The following is a 27,448-nucleotide window of genomic DNA, read 5'->3' on the forward strand; positions in this document are numbered from 1 at the left end:
ACATAATCCTTCTGCCATGTGGGAGTTGTTACTATACGACGATTGGGCCTTATTGTAGATTGCTGGATCCTATCAAGAAATTTGTTATTAATTTAATGCAATTTTTTTTATTTTTGTCACCAAATTAGTCCATCTATAATTTAATATTTAAAGATAAATATGACGACAAGTATAGTTTTTGAAAGAGTGATATAATAATGTTTTTTTTACATTGTTTGTTGTTAAAATGACAAACTAATCTTTGAAATATTAATATGATAATACAAAATTTCCAATGAATAAGTTTGTGATACCTTGAAGGACAAGTTCATTATTAACTGAATTTTTTTAAAGAGTAATAGCTTTCTTTTTTTCAATTTTTATTTCTAAAATAACTTTAATTAAAATTTAAAGAACTTATATATTTTCATAATATGTCTTTATTCCTAATAATAACTTTAATTAAAATTTAAAGAAACTTATATATTTTTATAATATATCTTTATTCCTAAAAATAAAGACATACCTTTATTTCTATATTTATACTAACAAGTTACCCGTGCATAAGCACATGGCACATAGCAGTACTTCTTTGCTGTAAGATTAAGAACACATATTACATGTATATCTACATGGTTAAAAAACACATGTAACTCGTGCATTTGCATGGTTAAAAATATCCATGTGACCCATGCATTTGTATTGTTAAGAATACACATGTGACTTGTACATTCGCATGGCTAAAAACATACATGTTACCCGTGTACATTCACAATACTAAAAAATATATGTTATCATGCATTCGCATAGTTAAAACACACATATTACTCATACATTCACATTATTAAGAATACATGTCTTACTTGTATATTTGCATGTTCAAACACATAAGGAAAATAAATTACAATTTTTAATTTAAATTTTCTAATGGAAATAGCAAACTGAAATTTGAAACATGATACCATATTATTTTTATTAAAATAAATATTTTAAAATTTATAGAAAATGAAATGATTTTTCAATTTTAAATACTATTTTTAATGAAAATATGGAAATCAAATCGTTATACCGAATCTTTTTTATTAAGAATATATTTAAAAGTTATAAAAAACTTCAATATGAAATTTGATTTTTTTAATTATAATAGAGAAAAATTAAAATTCAAAAAATCTGAACTGTAATATTTAAAATCAGTAGGAAAAGTGTCACAAAACTTTGATAAAAAGAAAAAATACAATTATTCTTAGATTAATAGTAAACGTTAAATAATAAAGATAGATTAATGTAAAGAAATAGCTTGGATATGAAAAATGATTTCAATCTCATCTAATGTTCAATGACTATTACTTTTTAATATAACAAAATATAGGTACCGTAAACACTAAATTTTGGCGGAGTAGCGACATGGATCAATTACTAATTAGTATTAAATTATTAATATATAAAATATATAAAAGTAAGGATAGTGTGGGAATGTACATTTATACTACTTATCTATACTACTTATAAAGCAAAAACATAAAATAACTAACTATTCATGGTGTAACTTGTAGTTCCCTATTTTACCCTCACTATTTTATATTTTCTACCAAAAAACTATATACATAATGTTCCATTCATTCACATTATTACTTAGTTTTTAAAAACTATCATCTTTATTACTTTTTAACCACATATTTTTAGAATATTTTAAAACCTCCCATTTGAATTAATTTAAAAAAAACTGCATGTTAGTTACTTTTTTAAAAACTACCACATTCAAAGAAATTGTTGCCTAAATTATATAATTTGCAAGAATAACACGTGTTTAGTTATTGTTCTTTCCACTACATTATTTTAGGATGGTATTTCTAATAAGACAAAGCAGTGCACCAAAGGTGCTACAAAAATATAATGTTACCCACTATTATCATTTCCCATTTTTATTCTCCATTATTTTCCTCTTCCAATTTTCAGGTATTTCTTTTTTCTTTCAAAGAAGAGACTTAACAATAACTATATTTCACGGTAATACAATATATTTCATGAATGAATACAATAAATAAATGTTCGTCATTCTCTTTTATTTTGTACTTTATGTCAATGAAGTTATGTTGTTACATTGGTTAATTGTTAAAATGTGTTGTTTCATCCAGGAAGTGGAGTTGTTGGAATAATACTCCTTGAATCAAAAGAGAAGGATGTTTCAATCAACACAGATGATGCATTCACATTCCACTTTGGTGTTGTAATTGTTGGTATAACAAAGAAAATATTGAATTAGTTTTTTTGTTGTTGGGGGCCACTTCAAAAGCTCACGAGTCCGGTGAGTCAACTGACTTTTTTATAATTGGTTCTAATGGAATCTTTACTCACCCACATTGATGTTAATTAGAACTTTGCAATCTTTACTAACTTAATTGTTACTTAATTTATCTACATTTAAGAATTGTAAATTTTATAATTTCATCTTATCGAATGATATTTATTATTTTAGTTTTTAATATAACTCTTACATGCTTACTATTAAATAATAGAATTGAATAATTACCTCAATCAAACATGTTCAACTCCAAATTATAATATCTAACATAAATTATTATATTTGATATTTATAGCATATAAATTATACATTATAAACAATAGGAGACCGGGTTGACAGACACGATAGTGTCTGTCAATACGCTAGTTATTAATAAAGCCAAAACAAGTAATAATTACCATGATATAATTTCTAAATTTCATTTTTATCCTTTTTAACCTCTCCTTAATAAAGGAAACTTCCACATTTTGCTTTCATTTTTACTAATTAGTATTAAATTATTAATATATAGAATATATTAAAAGTAAGGATCGTGTCGGAATGTCCATCTATACTTCCTATACTATTAATAAAGCCAAAACTAGTAATAACTATCATGGTATAATTTTTAAATTTCATTTTTATCATTTTTAACCTCTCCTTAATAAATGAAAACTTCCAAATTTTGCTTTCATTTTTTTATCAATACATTATTACTTATTCACACATTCTTTTTTATCTTATCTCTTTCTCAACCCAAATATAAAACAATAACACATGAAAAAATATATCCAACAACTCAATAATGATTATTAGATGCACGAGAAATTTATAAAAGTTTTGTGTATATCATATCAATTATTACATTTTATATTCTTAAATTTACATTTTCTATTGAACTTATATGTTTCATTTTTTATACTTGTAATTTATATCAAAAAAATAAGAATGCGAGTCGATCGGCACGGAGTGTCGGTCGACACGCTGGTTGTAACAACATAGAACATTTTAGGAGGAATATATGACATATGACATGAAGAAGTTTTTTTATTGTATTGTTAATAGAAAATAGATAAATTATATGTAGAGAAACATGATGTATGGTGTAATTTTTACTTTATTATTTTGTCATTAACACCTTAATATCTAGAAAAAAACTATATAATCATATGTATCAACTGATTAATCACCCTCTCACCTTCTTTTGACAATTAAAATAAAGAAAAAAATAATAATATAAAGTATACTTAATAAAGATTACAACATAAAATATATTTAATAAAAAATATATTCTAATTCACTAAAATAAAATATATAGAAGTTAAATATTTGACATCAGAAAGTAAAAATTGGCAAAGAAAACATATTATAAAGACATTATATAAAAGAAAATATATATATTTTTTCTTTAAAAAATATGTAAAATTCCAAGGAGGAGAAATGGCGGGGTTGCGCATGTTCCCACTAACCGTCAAATCAGTTACTCGTGCAAGTGGACTCAACAATCCTCTGTATCTCCATCCACCAAAACCAGCTGAACCAACCCAGTCACAAACCGCCACGTCATAACATCAGAGATCAAAATGTAGAGAACTTAGAACAAAGTCCACCACCTACACAAGTGCAACCACATAGGAGCATAACCACGTTGTGCACGAACCATTTCAAATTTCTCTCTCGCTCGCACAACATAAATAAAAAACAAACAAAACAAGAACAATGTTGTTTTCTGATTTTCCGAGAAAACTAAGAAGCAAAAGAGAAAAGACATCATCATCATTGAATCATTTCAATGTTATGGAAAGAGAAAACGAAAGAGAATTTGATAGAAGTTACATAAAGAAAGGTCCATGGAGTGTTGAAGAAGATGAGGTGCTATTAAAGCATGTGAACAAGTATGGTCCAAGGGATTGGAGCTCCATTCGAACCAAAGCATTGTTGCATCGAACCGGAAAATCTTGTCGTCTTCGTTGGGTTAACAAGCTTAGACCAAATTTGAAGTCGTAAGTTAGTTGTCACATTTTTTCATGTTATGTACTACACTATGTTTGTTTTTTTTAGTTTTAACTCCTCGATTGCGATAGCCACCACTACATTGGGTTGAATCGGTCACAATGTTATGGTAATTTACTCGAAAGTTTAAATTAATAAACTGCAATTGTGATCGTATCGGCCTTAAAATTGCTTTAGGCCACGATTGTGGATTGCATTGGCCGCCACATTAGCATGAAAAGGTCACAACTGGACTGTGACATAATCACTTGTAACCTCAATTTAAAACTTAAGGAAGAACATTTCATGTTGCTATCACTTTCTGAAAATTTGTATTTATGTAATTTTGCTAGTTTATCTATGATCTTTTCCATGTTATTAATTTTTCTTGAAAGAGTAGTTGCTACTATTATTGTTAAGGTGTGTGTTTGTGTAAATTCTGCTTTTGTGGGGGGTGTGGTTGCCATTTGATAATTATTAACAGTTTTGGTCCTGAATTTCTAACAGTGATGTGCATAACTAGTTTTGTTTTATAACAATGGTTTTTTTGAAAGTTCATGACTCAAATGGCAGTGGCTGTAAGTTTTCAATAGAGGAGGAGAGGTTGGTGATAGAATTACAGGCAGAGTTTGGGAACAAATGGGCCAAAATTGCTACATTTTTGGAAGGGAGAACTGACAATGATGTCAAAAACTTCTGGAGCAGTAGGAGGAAAAGGTTGGAGAGGATGTTGAAGAAGCCATCACCACCAAAGCCTGAGAAAACCAAGGGAAAATCTCCTCTTAATCAAGTACAAGTAGAAGAGGTGAGGTATATGAGTATTCCTTTATTAAAGAAGACTCTATACTCTTAGCAATGTTTTTCTTTTCACTATTTTTCATGACAATGGTTACTAGTTAGCAAAAACTTGTCATAAAATACTTGATTTTGTACATGATATATAAGATTATTTAATCTTAAACTTACAACAACAACCAAGTCTTTATCCAACTAGATGTGGTTATGTTAGTCAATCGACACTCGACAGCCAACGCAAAACTTTGTCGAATATCTATGATATTAAACTTAATACCCAAAATTTTAATCCATTTCAGGTTGCTGCATGTAGTTCCAATCAGCTGGAGGAAAGCCCATGTTTCATGTACAATTCTTACCCTGCTTCCTATATTGATAAGACCAAGGAGATCAAAATGGTTCACCTACCAGATTTGACAAAACCAAACTACCAAAACCACTATTTGGATAGTGATCTCAATGCAATGGAGGTTAAGGCCACCCCATTTGATATGTTACCTGCACCATCCTTTGCATCTTCATCAGGGTACAACTTTCCTCAACTCCCGGAACCACAAATGGACTATTCATTATTCCCAGGGTGCCATGACCTTGCTCCGGAGCCTTTCGATCCCAACTTTATTGACATCTTTGAGCTGAAAAATTGCCCAGAAAGTGTATGCAGTCAGAAGGTTGTGACCAGGTTGCCAAGTCTTGGAATAGAGGGAAGTTGTCAAAATACAGTTCCAAGTGGCTTTTTTGAGGAATTCCCAACTGAGATGTTGGAATGCTTTGAGCATGTTCCAACCTCAGCAGAACAAAAAACTGTTTATTTTTAATTAGCTATAATGCTCCTAGTTTCAGTGTACAATCCTTTTGAGGGAAAAAAACATTTAATGCTATGTAACTTTCATTTGCAATTTGCTAATGCATGAACATGTAGTATCAGTTAGATGGATTTACCAAGTAAGAACTTCAAGCGCAATATCTGTCTAGTTAAGGAACTTAGGTATTCAGTACTAGCAACTTTGAGAGTATTTACCATATAATATTGAACTAATCTTTGTAGAGATGCTTTATTCTATGAACTTTAAAACCTGTAACAGTCCATATTTATGAAGGTTTTATTTTCAGATTGACCCTTTCTTTCTTTTTGAGCTGCAACTAGAACAAAAAAAGACTTCCATGACCCTCCAATACGCCAACCAAACAATTATACTACAATAAAGTGTTGCTGCATTATAAGCTCACTTCAAATTGTAGGTCTCTAGTAAATTGTTCTCCAACTTTTAGTAGAATCGATGGCTGCATACTTGTGTAGCTCTTCAATTAACACATACTTTTGTGCAACCCCTTGCAGCATTTATGCCATCATGAAGAAGACAGACATGATTTAAATGTTGATCTTGACCCTTCATTAGTAGGTTCACTAAATTGACCCTCAAGTTTGTGTATGCAAAAATGACTCTTATAAACAAATATACCATTCCATCAAACCAAGCTAGACCACAATAACACAGCACAACAGTGATGAGTTTCTGCAAGCAATAGCTTTACAATATAACTCTTTCAATGTATTCTTTTTTTCATTATCAACAACATTCACACGTCTAAATGCAAAAGTCTCTAGAAATCAGAACCTGTTCACTAAACCTACAGATCAGTATCCAACATATTTTCCCAGCATAACAATTTTTTTTATTTCAAATACATTTGTTATATCATGATCCTCATGACCAGATTGGAGATGAGGAGGGGTAAAACCATTCATCTCCAGACTGTCTCATTTGCATCAGTGAAAATTGCATTATGATGTTCTATCAGCAACTGAACAACCTCAATTGCGCCGAAGTCAACTGGCGTGCCATCATCCAAAGGAATAGGAGAGGATGCAACTATGGCTTCACCATCATCTGCATCACAAGAAACAAGAAAAGAAATGAATATCTCCAATAACACTACTCTAAACTCTTGTATATTTTTTAAGACCAAGTTTTTTGGGTACTACCAAGGGTATCTCTTCACCTTTTTGGGTAAGGAACTAATCCCTTTCGGGGTTCATGATTGTCCCTCCCAACAAGTGTCGCTCCCAGGAATCGAACCCTCGACCTTGGGGATCCAGTGACACCTTATATCACTAGACCAACACCTTGTTGGTTTTTTGAAGACCAAGTTTAGCTCAATGTAAGTAAAACTAATCAATCGTTAAATTAGTTGTTGCACCATTCCAAGTGACATGTGATTAGAGTGCAATATTGATTGAAGAACCAGAAGTTATAAGTACAACATGAAGCAAATATTGAAGTGCATTTTGGCACTTCAGTTTCACAGGGTTGCTTTAAAGTGCATTTTGGCACTTCAGTTTCACTTTTCATCATTTTAGCAGTAATGCACCTTAATAACATGTTTAGGTCGACAATCACAAGCCCTTTCCGATGCTTGGGGTTGGTTATATGAACCTAACAACTTCCATTGTGCTTAGTCAAAAACCAAGTTTTTGGGAAGGTAATTTAAATCAATGTCTTTTTTAATGGTTCATCGTAAGGTTTTCCTTTGTTCTTCTCTACCCTTGATTATCGAGTTATCCTCCCTTTGATAAACATGTCTTACTGGGGCCTCTATTTGTCTTCTCTTCACATATCCAATATGTTATCTCTAACCCTTATTATAAGGTGTCTTTAATTATATTTCACAGAACAAGAAAGGTAGTTCCTTTTCATCAGTCAATTTGGCTATCTTAAATTTGTCTACAATGTTTTTGGATCATTTTGCTTACCAGCAAGCAAGTCAAATTCACTGTATGAAGCAGGTGGTGGATCCAAGCTCTTTTTGGAAGGACTTTTGGATATCTGATTCAAATATTGACTATAAAAATCAGGTCTCTGCTCCTTCTGCCACATAATAATAGGTGCCACTTCCAATGCAAGGTTCCGAGCATCCATCTGTAGAAAATCAACAATCTTGAGTATGCTTTTCAATTTGTGTATAGGATCTAACAGGTAATAACAGTGTAATGTGTAACAAAAAATGGTAAAGCCTAATCATGATGATCATAAAGCCTAAGAGGAGAAAAACACAAGAAACTGACCACGGCAAATCTTTGTGGTTTTCTAGGGGTAGTCTTTTAAGCAATGCCTTTTATAGGCACATTCAATCAGAGCCTTGAATTGAAGGGTTTTCAGAATTTTGATAATCTTTTTTCCCCACTTTCCATTTTCTGTATTTTCTTGTTTAATTCTGAGGATAGTTAATCCTAATGACTACTGTTCATCCTTTTATGAATTCTTTCGAACTTATAAATATATTGGACATTACACTCCATTTACCATGTGACCATTTATCGGTTAACCAACAATACAAAAATCCTAACTTTTGAAAATCAAGAATATGAGTATGAAGGTAAGCTGGGTGTGACAAAAATTTGAGAGAATCACCAAGAGAGTCAGAGACAGCTAAGAACAAAAAAAAAATAGTCTTCAAACAGTTTAAAAGCCAGAGCTGTATAAACCAATGACCCATTAGTTAAATAAAAGGGCTAACATATATAGACAGATCAAATATAAAATAAAAAGTCAAACAACTTCAAATGACAATGCCGGCAAAAAAAATGCATAGTTTAATTTATTTTTTGACGTTTTTAAGAGCTATTTGCATAGCAGAACAAGTATGCAGATAATAAAAGGGAAATGGGCTGCAAGGTCCGGCGTACATAGTTTATAAGTAAAACAGATGTAAGTGCCCACCCCACATATGAGACCCAATCTTTGACCCATCCCCCTCCCACCAAAAAAACACACACAAGCCAAAATAGAGAAACTTCCTACCTTATTGAGAAGTGACTTCTGGCTAACACGGAGCAAAAGAGCTGTTACAAACTCCAGAGTCATGTAGTTTACACTGGGAAGCTTCTTCAGTATGTTTTTCATGGAATATATACTGGATCGAGCACCTTTGATCTCATTATAAAGCTCAAATGTGGTAAGTGGCTCAGGAAGGCAAGCAAGATAACACTTTGTAAGAGCTGCTATGTCAACTGGATTTGTGCCTTCTGGCACGGAAGCATTTAAATCTGTAACAAGCAATTATACTAACTAGTAAAACATCACCCAAACATGATAACTATAACCTACTCCGTTACTGAAAGAATGGCTGAATTACCTTGGTTATATAGGGAAATCAACTGGTGAATAACCTTTTTTTCCCCTTCATATTTAAAGAGATATGGTGCGTTCAATCCTACACAAAGTAGCAAAATGAAATTACTATTGGATTGAAATAAAACATAAAAAGCATACAGTAATGCATGGATATAGAAACAGCTCTACCTGAAACTACAAGATAATCTGCACAATTGACCAGTATCTGAGGAATAGGCTTGCTGAAATCCTGCCTCTGCACAGTAACCTCAATAGGAACTCCAAATACTGGGGACAGGATAATAACATGTAACTAACATAACACAGGCAAGCAACACTTTATGAATCAAGCATAAGTCTAGCATAAAAAAGAAGTGTGTTATACTGCTGCTATATAACAATATTAATTAGTAATCGAAAATGTTACTGTAAAAGTGCCAAAATGGAAGTCATGTCTTGTTAGAACAGTCAATAGTTAATTTGTAATCGAAAATGTAAAAGTGCCAAAATGGTCTGACTATTGTCAGTGAAGGACTCTGAAATACAAAAAGAACTGCTCATTTGCTAAGCTTGTGTTTTGAGAAACTTACCGTCGGTGCTTGCAACTCCCTGCAAAAGAAAACTAGACTAAGAATATTTGAAAATGATGTATACGAGTAAACATAGGTCACACTTAGTCTGATTTCCTTTACCTTCTGCCATCTTTCAATGTCTGTCAAGATTGTTTTGCTTTTTTGTGCTGTTTTTTTTGCCACCTGAAATAAATCACAGTGGTGTCAAACAAAACAAAGAATAAAGGTAAAGCAGAGAATCAAATTTGAAAAAAGAAAACACTGTGATGATAACTTGGTATACGACTAGCACATAAAGATATAGTAGAAATAACAAAGGTGAGAATAGAGGAAGACAAATAAAGGGTGACCTAATGCATAAGGCTCCCACGTAGTGGTGTTTAGGGAGAGTAGATGCATGCAGCCTTACCTCGCAAGCGAGAGACTATTTCCAAGATTTGAACATGTGATCTCTTGAAAACTAACAGCTTCAAAATTTTCCTATCTATATCAAAACTAAAAATCATTCATATCCAACAAACAGAACACTGTTATTGTGGGGATTTTATTTGATTATTACTTATTATTCTTTCATTTGGGTTAATGGAATGATTTTTAGTTGATATGAATGTCATAATGAGATTCTTATTTTAAAATATTTATGAGGGAAATGGTGAAAACAATGAAACCTAGTAGTTGTGCATTTATGCTTGTCTAAAAAAGTTATCTATCACAATCCAAAATCATTTACTCACTAACATTACCTCTTCAACCTTGGATTTACCCACAGCCACCTTATCCTTTGTTTCTGATAAGCCTTTCCTTAGGAATACACTGGTTGTAGCAGCAGCTGATATCAACCGATCTTGTACAGCATGTCTTGTTGATGGCTGCTGAAGAAGTGCCCACCGATTTTTTACCATTGTTCCAACTCGTCCGGCCACTTCAGAAACATTACTCCTTGTATCCTTTGTGACCTCGTCAACGAATGTTCCTGCTGATTCCTTAGCTTCTTTAAGCTTGACCCCTACATTGAATTTATATTTCAAAAACAACAACAATCAAGCCTTAATCCATTAAGTGAAGTCAGCTACATGCATCAAACGACACCATAATGCTCTATCATAAATACAAGGAAATAAAGACCAGAGACTAAAGGGCGGATCCATATGATGGGGTTTGGGGAGGGTGCATGTATGCAACCTTATCCCTGCAAGTAAAGAGGTTGTTTTTACGATTTCAACTAGTGCCCCCTCCAGGTCACAAGGCTCACCCCGAAATAAAAACCAGGATAATAACCATGCATAGATTTATCGAAACATACCTGAGGAAGAAAAGAAACCGGAAGCTTTATCATGCCACTGAGGGAAGATGATAGAAGGCATCGAACCAGAAGCTAATAACAAAATCACAGTCAATGGAAAAATTAGTTCATACTTTATCATCTTAGAAGCTAATTCACACACAAAAAGACATTCTAATCACCATGAGAACAATTCTAAGGCAATTTTTGGCACACAACACCAAACATGGAACAGAACCCATATAAATGACAACAGATTTTGATGATTGTTGTTGTCATCAAGGAAGATCATCAATTTCTTCAAAATTATCAAACCCATAAGAATTTATTTTCCATTCCAAGACCCCGTAGCAAATGATCCCAATACCCCTTCACTGATAATAATAATAATAATACTTAAAAAATACAACTTTTTTAAAATTTTCAACAAACAAGACAATCAAATGAGAAAATAAAACAAACCCATTTTTAGTTTGCAATAAAATCATAGAAAAAAGTGAAAGGTAACAGTAAAGAATAAAGGGAATTAAAAAAAACCTAGATGTTACAGAAACGAATAGAGAGAGAAAATGAAAAAAAGAGTTTACCTTGTTTCTGTGAAAGATGAAGAACGATGAAGAGAAAATTGGAAGTTGAAGAGAGAGTGATGTGACAAAGTCGTTTATTGAGAGACAAATACTTCGCCTCCAACCACTAACGGTACTTCTTTTGTCTTTCACTCCCACTTTCACAGTTTCACCTTCTTCTCTTTTTTCTAATCTTAATATACTACGTTACTGTACTATTATTTGTTTGAGTTTTTTCTAATTTTAATATAAATTTAATAATTTTATAGGATTTTTTTAGTTTTTTCTATATCAATTTGAAATTAAGATTCTCTATATTATAAATACATTATTTATTATTAACGTGTTAAATATTATTGAATCTTAAATATAATACATTATATCACTTATGCATGGATATTAAATTCTAGAAATTTTTTATTTTTCTATATATTTATTTATTTAATCTATATAATAATTTATTGTTATTATTTTAACCGCTTAAATTTCAAGCAAAATATCTGATTATTGTTTTTATTTTAAACAAATAATTTTGAATTTTAGGCAAAATATTGAAATTGAATGAAGAGGAGAGTTTTTTCACAAACATTTTCTTTCAGTAAGAATTCACAAATAGATTGCACTTATTCTCTTATGTTATATTTTTTACTACAAAGATAAGAACTAAGACTTGATATTTTTGATCAAATAACATTGTGATACTTTATTAATCTAAATAAATAATAGCCTATAATTGGTCCAAATGATATAGGAGTTTAATTTATTTATTAAATAAAGACCCTAAATTTCATATGAATGCAAATAATAGGTGTTTAAAGAACTTTCCACCTCTTAAATAGTATAACAACATGATTCCAATAACCAAAATTTAAAAAGTTTAACATACAAAAAAAGTTTTTACATATAGAGTAATAAAGAAAGATTAGTTTCTTTTAAGATATAAAGTTTATTAAATTTAGTTTTGCTTATATCAATAAAATCTTATTTATAGCATATAAGTCAAGAAAATTAATTCTAATCCCACTAACATGAAACTCACTTTCAATTGTATTGATTTAATTAGGCTAAAATTATTTAGTATTGATATTATCATGTATGTTTATATTTCAAATCCAACATTAGAATCAGAATAAAACAAATGTGAGGAGCCAAGTGGTAATAATATTCTTGTAACTATAGCCGATGCAACTTTGACTTTTGTTTTTGCCAAACCTTGCCGTCGTGGTAACTACTAGAACTTTCACTTAACACCATGTATAAAGGATTAGGAATAGTGTGTTACTCTACTCATGTCCAATTAGATTTATCGATAATATTTTTTATTCTTACACATACAAATGTTAATAGATTATAAATGTGTGTTAGTTTAGTAGTACAAAGTCTTAATAAATCTTTATATAATATACTAAACTAAAGGTTTAAGTTTAATTTTTGATAAAAACATTATTAAAAGATACAATCATATACTTTAAAAGAGATTAATTATTTAATCAGCATCGAAAAAATACTCATACAAGAAACATACCATAATGGATCTTTTCGCCTAAGTAATCCAACCTTCTTCTATTGATTGTCAACTTGAATTAGTAGTAATAACCGATAAAAATAGTGAAGACAAAAACCTTAGAGAATAATTTTCAGTAGCAGGGTAGCTGGCAGAGGGGCTCGGATCCTCTAAAGTATCGGAGGGTCCAGTACTGAAATGTGAGACCCAAATTTAATTTTATCATTTATAATAGTTTTTGTTTAAAAATATTTTGAAATCTACACTATTCAAATTATTTTAAAGCCACATGCATAATATTATATGATACTGGACCCTCCATTTTCCTCGTAGTGATACTTTTAAAATAAAAATAGAATATGCGTAGAATGTGTCACCAAAACATGTACACTTCTATTGAGAAATGATGTTTAATCATATTGCTCCTAAAACAACATATTTTTTCCTATGTCATTGACAATTGCCCATGTTTAGCTACATTAATAATCTTAAAAGTGAAAATATCCAAAAGAAATAACATAGAGAATTAATTGTGTCCTCCAATTAGTTCTTATTCCATATTATAATAATAATAATAATTATTTAGAATCATTGTGTCCAAAATATTATTAATTAATTGTCACAGTAGTTAAAGTATAGGCAAAACTAGCATCTCAAAAATAAAAATAGAAGATGAAGAAAAAGTAAAAGAGGCCTTATATATGTGTTTGTCAAGAGTCTTCCACCAATAATATAGGATCTGAAACTAATAGAACATATCATATCTCCAAATGCAATTGAATTGTTAGAAACTCATTGCATCTCCAACATTTGATTCATCCTAAACTGAGTTTAGTTTTGATATACAAAAAAAAAGCAGCTACAATGGATGCAACTGCAGGAATGTTTTGTGGTGAAAATGATCTAGTTAATCCTCTAAGTTCAATGGGCATGCAAGTATCATGCATTCTTGTTGTTTCACACTTCTTTAACATTGTTCTTAGGACTGTAGGACAACCTGGACCCATATCACAAATCCTGGTAATTAATAAATCATTTATGTACCTTAATTTTGTTAATCAAGTTTCTTGGTTCTTCTTAATCATCTTTTGATTGAATTGTAAATATTTGTTACATTATCAGCTAATCATGCATTGTTACATCATTAAAAATACGATTTTTATAGTAGGTCGTCGCGCTTACGATACTGCATGATTGATCTGTAGTGAAAAAAAAGGATTATGTTGACAATTTATCAAAATTAAACCTCATTGTTTTTGTTGGGTTGGAATTTTGATTGTTAACTCTTGGTGCATTTGTTTTCAACAGGCTGGGTTTGTACTAGGACCAATGTCTCATGTTGAGTACATAAAGAATACATTCTTTCCTGCAAGTTCAATAAATTACTATGAAGTTGTTAGCTTCTTTTGTCGCATACTTTTCATGTTTCTATTCGGGTTAGAGATGAATCCTCATTACGCGATGCGCAATTTTCGTCTAGTAAGCTTGGTAGCTTGTGGTGGTGCATTAGTTGGTGCCATTTTTGGCCTATCTGTCTCATTTTATTTGTACCAAGAGTTTGAAACTAACAATGGCCCAATGCATTATTTTTGTATGATCATTATGTTGGTGGTGTCATACACAAGCTCTCCTATGGTGATTCGTTTGGCAGCAGAATTGAGATTTGCTGCATCAGATGTTGGCCGAATCGCGGTGGCTGCTGCATTGATCACAGAAATGAGTGTGTTGTTGTTTTTCAATGTGATGATTAATTGGGAAGATAGGTTTGACCTCATTACTGGTTCTGCTTGCTTTGCTATCACTTTAATAGTGTGTTTTATAAACAAGCACTTAGCAACTTGGTTGAATAAACGGAACCGAAACCAGAAGTACCTTAAGGCTCCTGAACTGTTACTCATCCTATTTCTGCTTCTAGTTAGCTCAATGATTGTAGAAATTTGGGGTTACAATAGTATTATCAATTGCTTTATCATTGGTGTGTTGTTTCCTAAGGAAGGAAAATCAGCTAGAACATTGCTGCATAAACTTGGTTATTCTATTTACAACTTTGCACTCCCAGTGTACTTTGGCTACATGGGTTTACAATGCGACTTAATATTGGTCTTCAAGAGCTTGGATTCGATTGCGAATATGGCCATAATGATTTTGTTGAGCATTGGTGGCAAGCTTAGTGGTACTCTTATAGTTTGTCGTTACCTCGGAATTCCTACAAGTGAAGGAATCTTTCTTGGCTTCTTATTAAACACCAGAGGTTATGCCGATGTTCTAATATTTGGTGCAGCAGCAAAGCCAAGAATTGTGAGTATATACATTTCTCAACTTGATTTGATTAATCAGGATTAGAATCTCAAATCTATGATATTAAGTATTAACTAATTGGTTATTATGCTATTAATTTTGCAGACATTTAATACTGAGGCTTACAATGTGTTGTTAGTATCAATAGTACTAAACACAATAATATCAGGAATGATTGTAGCTTTTCTAGCAAGAGGTGAAGAGAAAATGTTTGCAAACAACCATACTGCAATTGAACCGCAAAAATTGGAGGACGAGCTTCGAATTCTAGCTTGTGTATATGATCCTCGTCAAGTATCTGCTATACTCGCTGTAGTACTAGCAATACATGGCTCTAGAGCATCACCATCTACCAATTATTTAATGCACCTAATAGAGCTTGTAAAGAAGATCAAGTCCAACTTGTTATTCCACGAAAAAGAAAATGCTGACATTAGCGACGACGAAGACTATGGTGGCAATGATGTGGTGGAAATCAACAATGCTTTAGATGTCTTCACTGCAGACACAAAGATTTTGGTCCAACAAAGAAGGGCAGTGTCTCCTTTCCCAAGTTTATATGAAGACATTTGCAACGACGCCGAAGATCTTCAAGTATCCATTATTCTACTTCCCTTCCATAAGCATCAGCGAATCGATGGAAAATTAGAAAGTGGAAAGGAAGGTATAAGGATAACTAATCAGAAGGTTCTAAGGCATGCCCCTTGTTCTGTTGGTGTCATTGTAGAAAGAGGACTTTCTAAAGTCCCTGGATTCTCAAGCCTAGTGGCCTCAGATAACGTACAAAATGTCGCGACACTTTTCTTTGGAGGACCAGATGATCGCGAGGCTCTTGCTTGGAGCCTACGCATCTCGAAACACCCTAACATTAACTTGACAATCGTCAGATTCCTCCTGAGTTCCTCATCATCATCGTCATCATCACAGAGTGATCCGATTGAAAACGGAGAATCCGAGGACAAAGAAATCTTAATGTCATTATCCGGGGAGGAGACAGTGAATGAGGTTGACAATGCCTTCATGGTTGACTTCTATAACAGGTATGTGACTTCAGGTCAAATAGGATATGTGGAGAAGTTTGTGAAAGATGGAGCACAAACAGTGGAATCTTTGAAAGATATGGGAGACATGTACTCTTTGTTTATAGTTGGAAAAGGTGGTAGAGGACATTGTTCATTGACAATTGGTATGAGTGATTGGGAAGAGTGTCCAGAACTTGGAACAGTTGGTGATGTTTTAGCTTCTTCAGACTTTGAGATTCATGGCTCAATTTTGGTTGTTCAACAACATAGGGATGCTAAGAAAGGCCTCATGAATGATTAGTTATTATTGGAGTATAGTTACATTAGAACCATTGATGTACTTAAGTTTATGAACAAATTGTGTATAAAATGCAACAATTTTTTTGGTTTTTGGTTTTGAACATTGTACTAAAAGAGAAAAAAGCAGGTGATGAATATAGCTTCTGTTTATTTGGATTGCATGCATTCTCATTTAGATACCATTTAACAAGACCAGTGGATAAAATTTCTGACTTTATCAATCAATTAACTTGTAGCTTAGGAATATAATGAAGAAGAAAAAATTAGCTTATCTTAATTCTTTTGTAGGGTCATTCCAACTCCATAGCTACTAGTTGCTATGATTACAGCAACCAGCATGGGATCCAAGGTCTGGTAATGTGTATTTGGCTAGTCTTTCTTGCATTTCATTTAACTATAGGGGTTATAAGATTAATTATATATTAATTTATTATACTTAATTAATGAAGTATCTAATAAGTAAATAAAATATTACATATCTGTTTTGTTCATTTAATAAATTCTAATTAGTTAGGCAACTATGAGTTCAATATTTTAAATTATACTTGCAGTGATGATTTGGTTAATCGATTATTGTTATTGTGCTCGTTGCGATACAGATTGAGGTCATGTAGTGTCAATTATTTTGTAATTAAAAAAATATTTTTGAATATCCAGTGTAACCTAAATGCAGTCTGACACAGTTGTATAGCCATCTGATACAACACCATTATTGTAATTCGTTGTCCCATCATAACTACAATATAATATGTTTGCAGGGGTGACACAATCACAACATTGCAACAGCATTACATCACATGATGTGGTCTGTCTGAATCACTTCCACTAGAAACTCAGCAACATTACATCTTCCACTTTTTCCGGTAATCATTTCCTTACTTCAATTCATTTTCACTCTTTTTCCCATTCTTCTCTTTATTTATATCAACAAATCATTTTTCACCTTTTGAACAAAAAAGGTATTATTGTTTTCATTTCTCTACTCTTTTCCTTCTTACTTTCTCGATCTTATATTTTTAGAAAGAACATTAATTCTAATACAACTCAAGCTTAGAAACTTTGTATATATTAATATGTTATACTTTAATCTAAGATCCATTTCTTTATCTACTGTTATCTGCAGCAAAAATGCTTAGATTCCCAGAGCACCAAGTTGCAGGCCACAAAGCCATAGAAGGAAAGCTTGGTCCTTTAATCGATGATTATGGAAACTTCTACAAACCCCTTCAAAGCAAAGGTCGTGGTTCCAATGAGGTTGCTTGCTATAAATTTTTCAATTCTGATCCAAGAGTTCCTAACAATATTAGTCAACGTTACATTCCAAATTTTCATGGTACTAAGGTTTTGAATGCTTCTGATGGTTCTGGATTACACCCTCATCTTGTGTTAGAAGATGTTGTTTCATGTTATAGTAATCCATCAGTGATTGATGTTAAAATTGGTTCTAGAACTTGGTACCCTGAATCTTCTGATGCATATGTTAGTAAGTGTCTTAAGAAGGATAGAGAGTCCTCTAGCATTACATTAGGTTTTAGAATTTCCGGATTGAAGTTTGTGAGTTGTAGTTTGAAAGAGAACGACTCTTTATCGTGGCAGCCCGATAAAGAGTTTCTTCAGAATTTATCTGCTGAGGATGTGAAGTTAGTTTTGAGTAAGTTTGTTTCTTGCAACTTTAGTTCAAATGATGATGCAGTTTCGTTGCGGCCCGATCGGGCTTTTGTGAATGAGGTTTTTGGTGGGTCTAATGGGATTTTGGAACAGTTGTTGGAGCTTAAGCAGTGGTTTGAGGTTCAGACTATTTATCATTTTTATTCTTCTTCTGTTCTTATGGTGTGTGATAGGGAGTCTGTGATGAATGGAAAGAGTTCAGGTGGTGTTGTTAAACTCATTGATTTTGCTCATGTGGTTGATGCTAAGGGTTCCATTGATCATAACTTCTTAGGGGGACTTTGTTCTTTGATTAAGTTCATTTCTGATATCCTAGATAGTCCTCTTGATTATGAAAACAACTGCATTTTTAATGGTAATGGTACTGAAGATGAACAATGATACTTCTTGGATCTATGGAGTATTTTGTTCATGTCCAAATTCAGATCTTTGTTTCATTGTTACTGTCTCTGTTCCTCTGTTGTTTCAATTTGTTGCATTTCATGATAGTGAAGTGCAAAATGAGAATGTGTTTTTCTTATGGTGTGATAGCTTCAATTCAAACAAATTGTTTTTCATCATTTCAATTTATGATGTAACTTCTTTAGAAGTGTGGACTTGAATTTCATTGTTATGATTTCAAGCTTCATTCTTGTAATTTATCTGATAAGATGAAGAAATCTATAATAAGTTATTTGAAGACTTTTTTCCATTATCTGTTGCTGATATTTTAATCTGTGATTTCTTATGGAATGCTTAGTCAAATGTTTGTTGTATGAGGTGTTGTATCATTATTCTTATTAAAATGTTACAGACATGTTATTATAAGATTTCATATTAAAAATGGAAAAAGGGGTGATGAAATAAAATAAAATAAACAATGATTCAGGGTAGAATTTAGATTGGACCAGAGAGAAAAAAATACAGGATAAGCAAAATTCAACTAGTGGTGGTTGGACGTTGACGGTCTCATTATGTATATGATTAGAGTAATAATTATACTATGTTTGACCAAAAGCATGATTTTAACTAAGGTTATTGGGACCGGACCGGACAGTTCAACCGTCACCCGCTTAAATAGACAGTCATATACACCCTGAAAATCGGGAACCCTTTCCAAGCCGTTTTGGGCCTGTGGGAAAACCGGTCTAACCGAGTAAAACCGGAATAACCCGGTTGGTTAAACCGACCGGCTATAAGAAATTAAAAAAAAAAACACAATGCACTAAAAAATGTAACTGTACAGTGCACAACAATTTTTCTTGTATTATGCAAAACATGATATTGATAAGTATATTATTCACATATTTTAATTAATTATATAATATATATATATATATATATATATATATATAATATTATAATGTTGTCCGGTCCTACCGGGCGGCCTAACTGGTTAAACCGGTTAGAACCTATACTTAACCTCTTCCAGTTTGATGTCCAGCTCGGGTTTCACAACATTTATTTTAACAGTTTGTTTGATTTCATGTGTCATCAACTTGTGATTGATTAGAAAAAATATATTTAAGTTAAAATTTAATTATTAAGTATTTTTCTAACCAATCATAAACTAATGACACATGGAGTGACTCAAACTGTGGAACAACATATGTGATCCTATTTTAATATTACAGTAGATGATCAAAACTTCCATGGTGGTGCGTTTTTGTGTTGTCTCTGTCTGATGAATCATGATTCATGATTCATGAATCTTCCTACTTGTTTAGCTTTGATTGCGCATACCTATCCTTTCTTAAGATTCCTTTGTGAGAAAATTGGACCATTTGATTGGATTTGATAGCATCTTGTTCAAGGCGAATAAAAATTAAATAATTCTAAACTTCCTAATTAATTAATACTCTTTTCATTAAAAATTATAGAGAATTATATTATCTTTTCATTATAAACTCAATGACATAAAGTTCGGAATTTTGGTTAAAATTTTGAGAGGGATGAAGAAAAATCTATCAAAAGGCTGAATCAAAATAAAAAAAATTATGGGACAAAATTAAAAACAAAAAAACTTATTCCCAACAAATAATATAGTTGTTTTTGTCAAAAAAATAAATGCTTAGACTAAAGCCAGAATTAGAGCATTAAGGATATACACTTTCACCTACAGAGTAATGTTGGCAGATCATGTATAACTAGAAAAGGCATCTGGTATTTGACCAAAATAGTGATCAAATCATCAGAAAGTTTAGGAATGTGAGCATCACCTCTGAATGCTTATACTAAAATTTTCTTTGTAAAGATCTGGGGAGAAAGGGTTAGATGTTGGTGTTCTTACAAATAACTAGTATTGCTCTTACAAGGCAATGGTTTTTTATCCACTCCTAATAATCTACTATGCATTTAAACCCTATTTGGCACTAATCCACTGGTCAAGGTCCAACCAAAGTAGACATTCCAAAAGAAAGCTAAAAAATCACACCCATTCTCATGCTTAGTTGGTGTAAGGTGTAGTCGATAGACAACAGGTCAATATTCCTATAATCTCCCTTGTCGGGCGAGGAGGCTAGGTTAGTTGAAAGATAGATAAAAAATGTAGAGAAGAAAACTTTACCTACAGTACAGTAATATACCATTAACATGTAAAAGATTCATAACCTGCACCACTAATTTATAGTCTTCACTCTTGAACCACATACACATCAAGTTAAATTAAACAAGCCTGTTAGAGTAATCCAATCATTGATATCTGTTAAGACAGCGAGGTCTGTTTTAGTTCCCAGCAGCTGTGTCATTTCTAAATTGTTCAGCAGGTTGAGGAAGCAAAAGTGTAAGTCTACTTCTGTACCTTTTGATCCGTTGTAACCGTTGTTCCCTTAATCTACAAGCAACATAGGAGAATAAGTATAAAACTTACAAAAATAGTAGTTATAATTTAAACAATTCTGAACTGGCCTTCTAATTTGATTCAAGTGAATACACCTTAAACGATTTTTATTTTATTTTTTGGTTTTTGAGGGAGGGACTAATGTACATTCACCGATCGCTCAAGATCCAATGACGACGAACATATATGCTTCCCTTCTAGATTTTAATAAGAACATTATTGAACAGTTAGAATTGTACATATGTAGAATTTTACTCAAGTAAGAAAATTAAGACCTAGAATTATTAATATTTGCCAATGTACTGACTGACCATAAATGTGAAGTGTGAACTCTAGTCATGACAATGTACTGACTGACTACAAATAATGAATAGGTGATAGATAAATAAACAAGAAGCTGAACTTACAAACAAAATAAAACAAAATACTTACCGTGCTCTAACCTTTCTAGCATGTTTAACATGTTTCTTCAATAGATCTTCAGGTGATAAATTCTCGACAGACTCGTCATCCTGAAAGCAGAGAAGCTTAAAATCATCAGGATAAGCTTTAATATGATCAAAGCCTTATAAAAGAACTTCATTGTCAACAGAAGCACTACTAAAAGACTGCACAAGAACTGCACTATCCTTTAAAAGTCTTTAAACAACACAAAATAGTGTTAAAGAAATAGTTATTTTGCATACAAATAAAGAATCTGCTTCCACAATTTAATTGCTTAAATTTAGGCAGTTAGTATAAACTTCCAACCTCTTCACGTTCATTGTCGTGTTTTTCATCTTCTTCATTGTTTGACATACTAGACCCGATAGATGCAGGCAATGGTCTTGGAAGTGCCTTCATTAGATCTTTCTGCTGTGGCTGCCAAGTACAGTTGAAATATAAGATAATAAAAGAAACATTTTGGAATACCATTTTAGAATTTTACAGTAAGTAGTAGAAAGTGAGTGAAACTGAAGAAAAATGTGAGATAAAACAGAGAATGTATAGAGAGAGAATGAGTCTGAAATTGAAAACTGAATTAGCTGAATCTAAACTCCCAGGTTCTGATACATATATTAAAGATTATAGATTAGGAACTGTCTAGAATAATAAGTAACTGTATAGTACAGCAGGTGTAACTAACAAACTATAGTCTCTTAATGTATAAAATCTGGAAATTAGACGAAGCCTTGGGGAGAATGTCTGAAGAAAATTTCCAGCCTACATAATTGTGGCATACTGCAATGGTTCTGGCCTCTAAATCTAATCGACTAGTCTTTTTTAGGGAATACAACGATATACAAAGACTAACCTGATACGAGCATTATAAATTCAAAAAATGATGTGTACGTATAAATAAATTCAGGGACTATACTACAAGAAGAGATCAATTCCAAGGACTAGTAGCTTATTTACTCGTGCACACATGTTTAATGTGCTCTCTGTCTCAGACACACACACGCACACACATCAACTAGTTTGTAAAGCCTTTAAATATGGAGATATTAATTGAATTAATGAAAATAAAATACAACTTAAATGAGGCATCAATTTCAATTAGTATCAAACACAACATTTGATTATTTTCTGACAAAAAGGTACAGATACAACTGAAATACATACCAAGTCTCATCAACTCAAACTTCAAGGTTTTAGCACTGGTCTAATTCAAAGAGAAGAGATATCAACTGGGTTAAGTAACTTTTGATGAAGCATAAGAAGTAGATGTTAGTTTAACTATAGCAAAAGTTTGGCAATGGTCGCTCCTGTTTTGTAAATTTAAGCATACATGATCTAGTGCCATGGCAGTAAACATCATATCCTCAAATTTTAACAGTAAAATATGAGCAATCTAAAGTCTAAGCTTACAGAAGAATATTTAGTAAGTCATAAAATACATACTTGAACTCAAACAGAACCCAAACTATAAAACAAGGTATATAACTCAAACCTGTTTTTCTTCATTAACACCATTTCTCAGCCAGGATCTACAAAGTGCATACAGTGAAGCATCCTCTGTTATTCTGACCTAAATATTTGAAAATTAATATAATTACTACAAAAATGAAGAAAACAAATATAGACAGCTACGATATAGGTTCAAGGTAACAATTCAAATTGTTGTAATCATAACCTACACAGCCACAAAGTTTCGCAACAAAAAGCTGCTCCATAAATATATGTTATATATATATATATATATATAAACTTTGGCTTAATCATAAGGTAGTTGTGAATCATCAGTGTTGGACACAACTGAAGAATAGATTAAAACTACCATTGTGTTGAAGTCAGATGCACAAACATTAATTAGGAGAAGAAGAATAGACATGTTAACATTGTTCGAGCTACAACATTTTATAGGTTTAAGTCACGGGCAAAGCAGGGAAAATTCACTATGATCAATGAATACTACAAGGAACAGACACTCATTGCTTAAATCCTAATCCCAAATAATACATGAGAATCATCATTGTTTTTAAGATATAGGACCTAACTACTGATTTGACAATAAAAATAAAGGTCCACACCATGTAGGAAATTAATCTAGAAGAAAAAGCCTTGTTAGGTATCATCACAAGCATTTTTGCATTGGGACATCATTCAGGCCAAGATCAAAAGTAAATACAAGCCACTTCATTATAAAACATTGCAATATAATTTTATTCAGGCTTTAGTTGTAACTTATTGACTTTTTATATCTATCCTGAATGTCTTATTTTCCTCATTTCTCTATCTTTGCACAGTTTTAGATCAATCTAAAAAACCCTTCCATTCTATTGAATAAAAATATACGAGTAGAATGGATGATATAAAAGTAATCTGTGCATTGCAAATTACTAAGTTTGACACATTATGCAAGCAAGTAGAAAATTATATTGTCATATTTATGTAATGAAGACAGGCATAAAGTCAGGGAGGAAAAAGATTAAATACCAAGTTATGAAAAAGGGAAAGAAAGGAAATGATAGAAGCATGAGTATGAGAATCATGTAGAATATTCTTCAATTTTGGCTGCATTTAAGCAAATGTTTCTTTGTTGCCACTAAGGGGACTTCTAAGATCAAGAGTTATTTTTATATTCCTCATAATCTTAAAATGGGAACTTTTGTTTTATGGCAAAATAAATTCACTAAGAAACGTTTTGTTCCCATGTTTGGTGAGAGATATAAAAAAACTTCCATCTATGGTTCATTCCCAATAATATTTATTGACCACTGTTCCTACCAAATCATTCCAGAGGGAGGAGGTACATTGAGATGATTTCCATGTGTTGGGAATGATCATAGAGCTACAAAATGACACTCTAGCCCACCCCTACCCTCAAATTCCCAGGAATGGTCAAAGTTAACCAAACATAAAAATCACTCATGCCTTGGAACGCCATTCTCCGGGATTGAATTCTTGAACCAAACTCCCAAGTTCTGTTATATGCTCTTACCTTCTAAGCATACGAAAGCTAGTTGTTTAAGTTTGGAAATGCTTCATTCTTATCCATGGTTATCATTCTCTTGTGGCAAAGGCTTAGGGGGACTCTAGGTTCTTTTGCCGTAGTCTCAGAGTTAAAATTATGAAAAGTCTAACAAACACATTTGTCTTCCCAGTACACCTAATAGAACTTATACGATGCCGTGGTCTGGCTGGATGAATTATTTTTTAAAAACTTGCATATATCACAAGTTCTACTGCTCTCTTTAATTATGCAAAACTATAAGCCACCCCAACAGTCAGGATCTGGCTATATGAATATTGAAATAGCAACTTGCATTTACCATGAAAGACTTGACCAAGAATTTTAGAACCCACTTGGTGAGTAAATGTAGTGCGAGAACTATGGTTGGAATGCTATATGACCATTAGCAACATAGAAAATCACAGAAGAATACAAAAACATAAAATACTCTATGCAATAAACTGTTAGACCATTGAGAACACACCCATTTATAAAATTGAGTTTATTTAAAGAACATAATATCAAGGAACAAGGGGAACATGAAGTTTTGGAAGGCCAAGGGTAGGGTCATACGTGAAGGTTATACACACAAGTGTAAGAGAGAAATGTAATAAGAAAATCAAATTAAGATTCAGAGACATCAATATATGTATGTTTAGAAGTGACAAGGACATAATGTGCAAGAGATGTCATGAATAATGTGGTGTAGGCAGAAGCAAACCTCGTGATGCAGATTCCAAATTTCCAACAAGTTAAAGCAGAATTCAAACAAGCACTTGCAATTGAAAATTAATTTAAAGCTACAGATGTTAATTACACACCCACAGAAAAGAGCACAAACATCCAATCATAATAAATCAAATATAGGCAAATATATTAGGAGATCATGATAACATTTCCTCTTTAAGACATATATAATGAATTGCATTTAAAATAAGGGAAAGGCGGGGACTCACTTTTCTATCTCTGATGACACAACAGGAATCATCTCTGCTTCTATCCCTAAAAAACACACCAGAGATATTAATTTTACTACCATAGGAAATTGAATACATGACACATCATTTGAAAAAGCCACCTTGTACTTGCATCTTTATAGCCATTTCTATCAGAAACTGCAGATCCAAGAGCAGCCTAACAAATAGAGAAAGGATAAAGAGTAAAGAACAAGATACACATTTAAACTTTAAAGCATACAATTCTGCTTGACTTCACCGCTATATTCAATCCCTGAGTAAGTTGTACAATTATATCTCATTCTTTTAATGCTTAACTTCTATTTATTTAGATTGCACTTGATTTGAAGTCATACAACAAAAGAACAAAAGCATAAAAGTTAATATCTTATGATTTTTCAGTAAAAATAGCTAAAAAAGCTGCTCTGTGGATAAAATTACTTCTATGTCAGTCGTAATCTTAAGTTAGCAGTGAACTATCAATTTTGGCACATAATTAAAGAATGTAATACGTCCTATTGTGTTGTGACCGGAAGAACAAACAAAAAATAGGAAGAATAGACTTGGAATTTAACAATGTTTGATCAACAGAAATCTATAGGTCTACATGCAAACCCTCAATGTTTTTTAGCTTATGTAAACTCCACAACTTGTTCAGTCTGCAAATTTGAATTTTATGAATGACCTTATATCTCTATATTTCACAGGATAAAACTAATCAAAACCACTTTCACTTAATTATTTGTTCTTAGCTTAGGCCAACTCTAATTGCAAAGTAAATATACTCATCTATCAGACAATTGTTCTGCATCAAGCATTTCATTGGCAGTTGCCGAATTTTAACAAAATCTTAAACATTTACCATAACAAAAGCATTCAATTAATACTCCACAACCCATCTGATACCATAAAAAATACTCATTTGGCCCATAATTAAAAAATGTTAGGAGCAATAATGGAGAATAAAATCAAGGTTTTAAATCTAGATCCGCGAGCACAATTAAGGCTAGAACATCGCAATCCCAATTGCGGCCGCAATTATAAACAACATAACCCGAAATCGCAATCACGCAATTTAAACAAGACATAGCAGATAGTACATTACCTTGGGGTGTGGTGGAAGATGAGAAGGGAAATGGTGGTTGAGATGATGATAGTCCACGTGTCCAGCTCCAAGAGAGGGTTTGGGGATGAAACCAATACCAGAAGATGAAAGTGGGTATATCAATGGTTGTGGTTGTGGTGATATGCCTCTTGATGAGGTGGTTCCGTGTTTCGGATCTACGGCCATGGTGGCGGTGGTGGTGGTGGCGGAGATTTGATTTTGATTTTTCACAAAATTCGCAGTGAGTAACAGAGCATAGTATAGCACTATGTTTTTTCCTCTTCTTCAGCTGAAATCAAAATGGAGGGAACCTAAAATTAATTAATTGATAAAGAGGTTGAGAAAGGAAATTCTAACACTTGAATAAATTAATCTTATTATAGTAATCGCATGTCACTTTGTCTTTTTTTCTATAGAAGGCTGAAAGTAATATCTAGGGTAAAGATTTATACATAAACTACAATCATTTCTTTGTATTATTTTTATATTAGACTTAATAATAATAATAAAATGAAAGAGGAATATTGTAATTCTTACATTATTAGTGGGTACATTTTATGTCATAATAATAACATGAATATCATTTTAAATGACATTAGTTTGGTATTATTATGATTTAATAATCATATAAGAACGGATAAAATTTTAATATTGTAAAATATTTGATATGATGCTGTATAATAATATGGTTTGATATTTATGCATTGTTAATGTCAAGATTTATATATAGACAGAATATTATTCATTGTTAATTTGTAT

The 27,448-nt window shown here is 32.1% G+C and overlaps 5 protein-coding genes across 6 annotated transcripts; 3 read left to right on the forward strand and 2 right to left on the reverse strand.

Annotated features, from left to right (window-relative positions):
• LOC109352887 (transcription factor MYB86-like) lies at positions 3,908-5,865 on the forward strand. Its single transcript, XM_019595069.1, has 3 exons — positions 3,908-4,263; positions 4,826-5,057; positions 5,347-5,865. Exons 1-3 carry the CDS (start codon positions 3,980-3,982, stop codon positions 5,863-5,865), a joined length of 1,035 nt encoding a protein of 344 aa, XP_019450614.1. The 5' UTR covers positions 3,908-3,979.
• Positions 6,477-11,760, reverse strand: LOC109352160 (uncharacterized Rho GTPase-activating protein At5g61530). Of its 2 annotated transcripts, XM_019594017.1 has the most exons (11): positions 11,604-11,760; positions 11,038-11,109; positions 10,478-10,740; positions 9,855-9,917; positions 9,753-9,771; positions 9,352-9,450; positions 9,185-9,262; positions 8,851-9,095; positions 7,803-7,968; positions 6,787-6,939; positions 6,477-6,736 (listed from the first exon to the last, which is right to left on the reverse strand). In XM_019594017.1, exons 2-10 carry the CDS (start codon positions 11,096-11,098, stop codon positions 6,794-6,796), a joined length of 1,140 nt encoding a protein of 379 aa, XP_019449562.1. In that variant the 5' UTR covers positions 11,099-11,109; positions 11,604-11,760; the 3' UTR covers positions 6,477-6,736; positions 6,787-6,793. The 2 variants fall into 2 exon arrangements, with proteins under 2 accessions (XP_019449562.1, XP_019449561.1); XM_019594016.1 differs by having other exon boundaries at positions 6,477-6,939.
• On the forward strand, positions 13,815-16,923 carry LOC109352753 (cation/H(+) antiporter 2-like). Its single transcript, XM_019594946.1, has 3 exons — positions 13,815-14,106; positions 14,395-15,384; positions 15,490-16,923. The coding sequence occupies exons 1-3, from the start codon at positions 13,951-13,953 to the stop codon at positions 16,705-16,707; spliced, it is 2,364 nt and encodes a 787-aa protein (XP_019450491.1). The 5' UTR covers positions 13,815-13,950; the 3' UTR covers positions 16,708-16,923.
• Positions 17,710-19,064, forward strand: LOC109352161 (inositol polyphosphate multikinase beta-like). Its single transcript, XM_019594018.1, has one exon. The coding sequence runs from the start codon at positions 17,835-17,837 to the stop codon at positions 18,753-18,755; it is 921 nt and encodes a 306-aa protein (XP_019449563.1). The 5' UTR covers positions 17,710-17,834; the 3' UTR covers positions 18,756-19,064.
• LOC109352212 lies at positions 20,877-27,071 on the reverse strand. Its single transcript, XM_019594089.1, has 7 exons — positions 26,690-27,071; positions 25,707-25,762; positions 25,585-25,630; positions 23,126-23,203; positions 21,943-22,053; positions 21,625-21,704; positions 20,877-21,186 (listed from the first exon to the last, which is right to left on the reverse strand). The coding sequence occupies exons 1-7, from the start codon at positions 26,873-26,875 to the stop codon at positions 21,078-21,080; spliced, it is 666 nt and encodes a 221-aa protein (XP_019449634.1). The 5' UTR covers positions 26,876-27,071; the 3' UTR covers positions 20,877-21,077.

The sequence above is a fragment of the Lupinus angustifolius genome, chromosome LG07 (assembly GCF_001865875.1).
Source record: "Lupinus angustifolius cultivar Tanjil chromosome LG07, LupAngTanjil_v1.0, whole genome shotgun sequence".
NCBI lineage: Eukaryota > Viridiplantae > Streptophyta > Magnoliopsida > Fabales > Fabaceae > Lupinus > Lupinus angustifolius.

Excerpts from the sequence above, each read along its gene's own strand:
- LOC109352887 (XM_019595069.1), top strand. The coding sequence starts at position 3,980 with ATGTTGTTTTCTGATTTTCCGAGAAAACTAAGAAGCAAAAGAGAAAAG. Across the intron at positions 4,264-4,825 it reads CTTAGACCAAATTTGAAGTC|TGGCTGTAAGTTTTCAATAG; the intron begins GTAAGTTAGTTG and ends CTCAAATGGCAG. Across the intron at positions 5,058-5,346 it reads ATCAAGTACAAGTAGAAGAG|GTTGCTGCATGTAGTTCCAA; the intron begins GTGAGGTATATG and ends AATCCATTTCAG.
- LOC109352160 (XM_019594017.1), bottom strand. The coding sequence starts at position 11,098 with ATGCCTTCTATCATCTTCCCTCAGTGGCATGATAAAGCTTCCGGTTTC. Across the intron at positions 10,741-11,037 it reads CGGTTTCTTTTCTTCCTCAG|GGGTCAAGCTTAAAGAAGCT; the intron begins GTATGTTTCGAT and ends AATTCAATGTAG. Across the intron at positions 9,918-10,477 it reads GTAAATCCAAGGTTGAAGAG|GTGGCAAAAAAAACAGCACA; the intron begins GTAATGTTAGTG and ends GATTTATTTCAG.
- LOC109352753 (XM_019594946.1), top strand. The coding sequence starts at position 13,951 with ATGGATGCAACTGCAGGAATGTTTTGTGGTGAAAATGATCTAGTTAAT. Across the intron at positions 14,107-14,394 it reads GACCCATATCACAAATCCTG|GCTGGGTTTGTACTAGGACC; the intron begins GTAATTAATAAA and ends TGTTTTCAACAG. Across the intron at positions 15,385-15,489 it reads CAGCAGCAAAGCCAAGAATT|ACATTTAATACTGAGGCTTA; the intron begins GTGAGTATATAC and ends TTAATTTTGCAG.
- LOC109352161 (XM_019594018.1), top strand. The coding sequence starts at position 17,835 with ATGCTTAGATTCCCAGAGCACCAAGTTGCAGGCCACAAAGCCATAGAA.
- LOC109352212 (XM_019594089.1), bottom strand. The coding sequence starts at position 26,875 with ATGGCCGTAGATCCGAAACACGGAACCACCTCATCAAGAGGCATATCA. Across the intron at positions 25,631-25,706 it reads TATAAAGATGCAAGTACAAG|GGATAGAAGCAGAGATGATT; the intron begins GTGGCTTTTTCA and ends TGTGTTTTTTAG. Across the intron at positions 21,705-21,942 it reads ACGACAATGAACGTGAAGAG|GATGACGAGTCTGTCGAGAA; the intron begins GTTGGAAGTTTA and ends CTCTGCTTTCAG.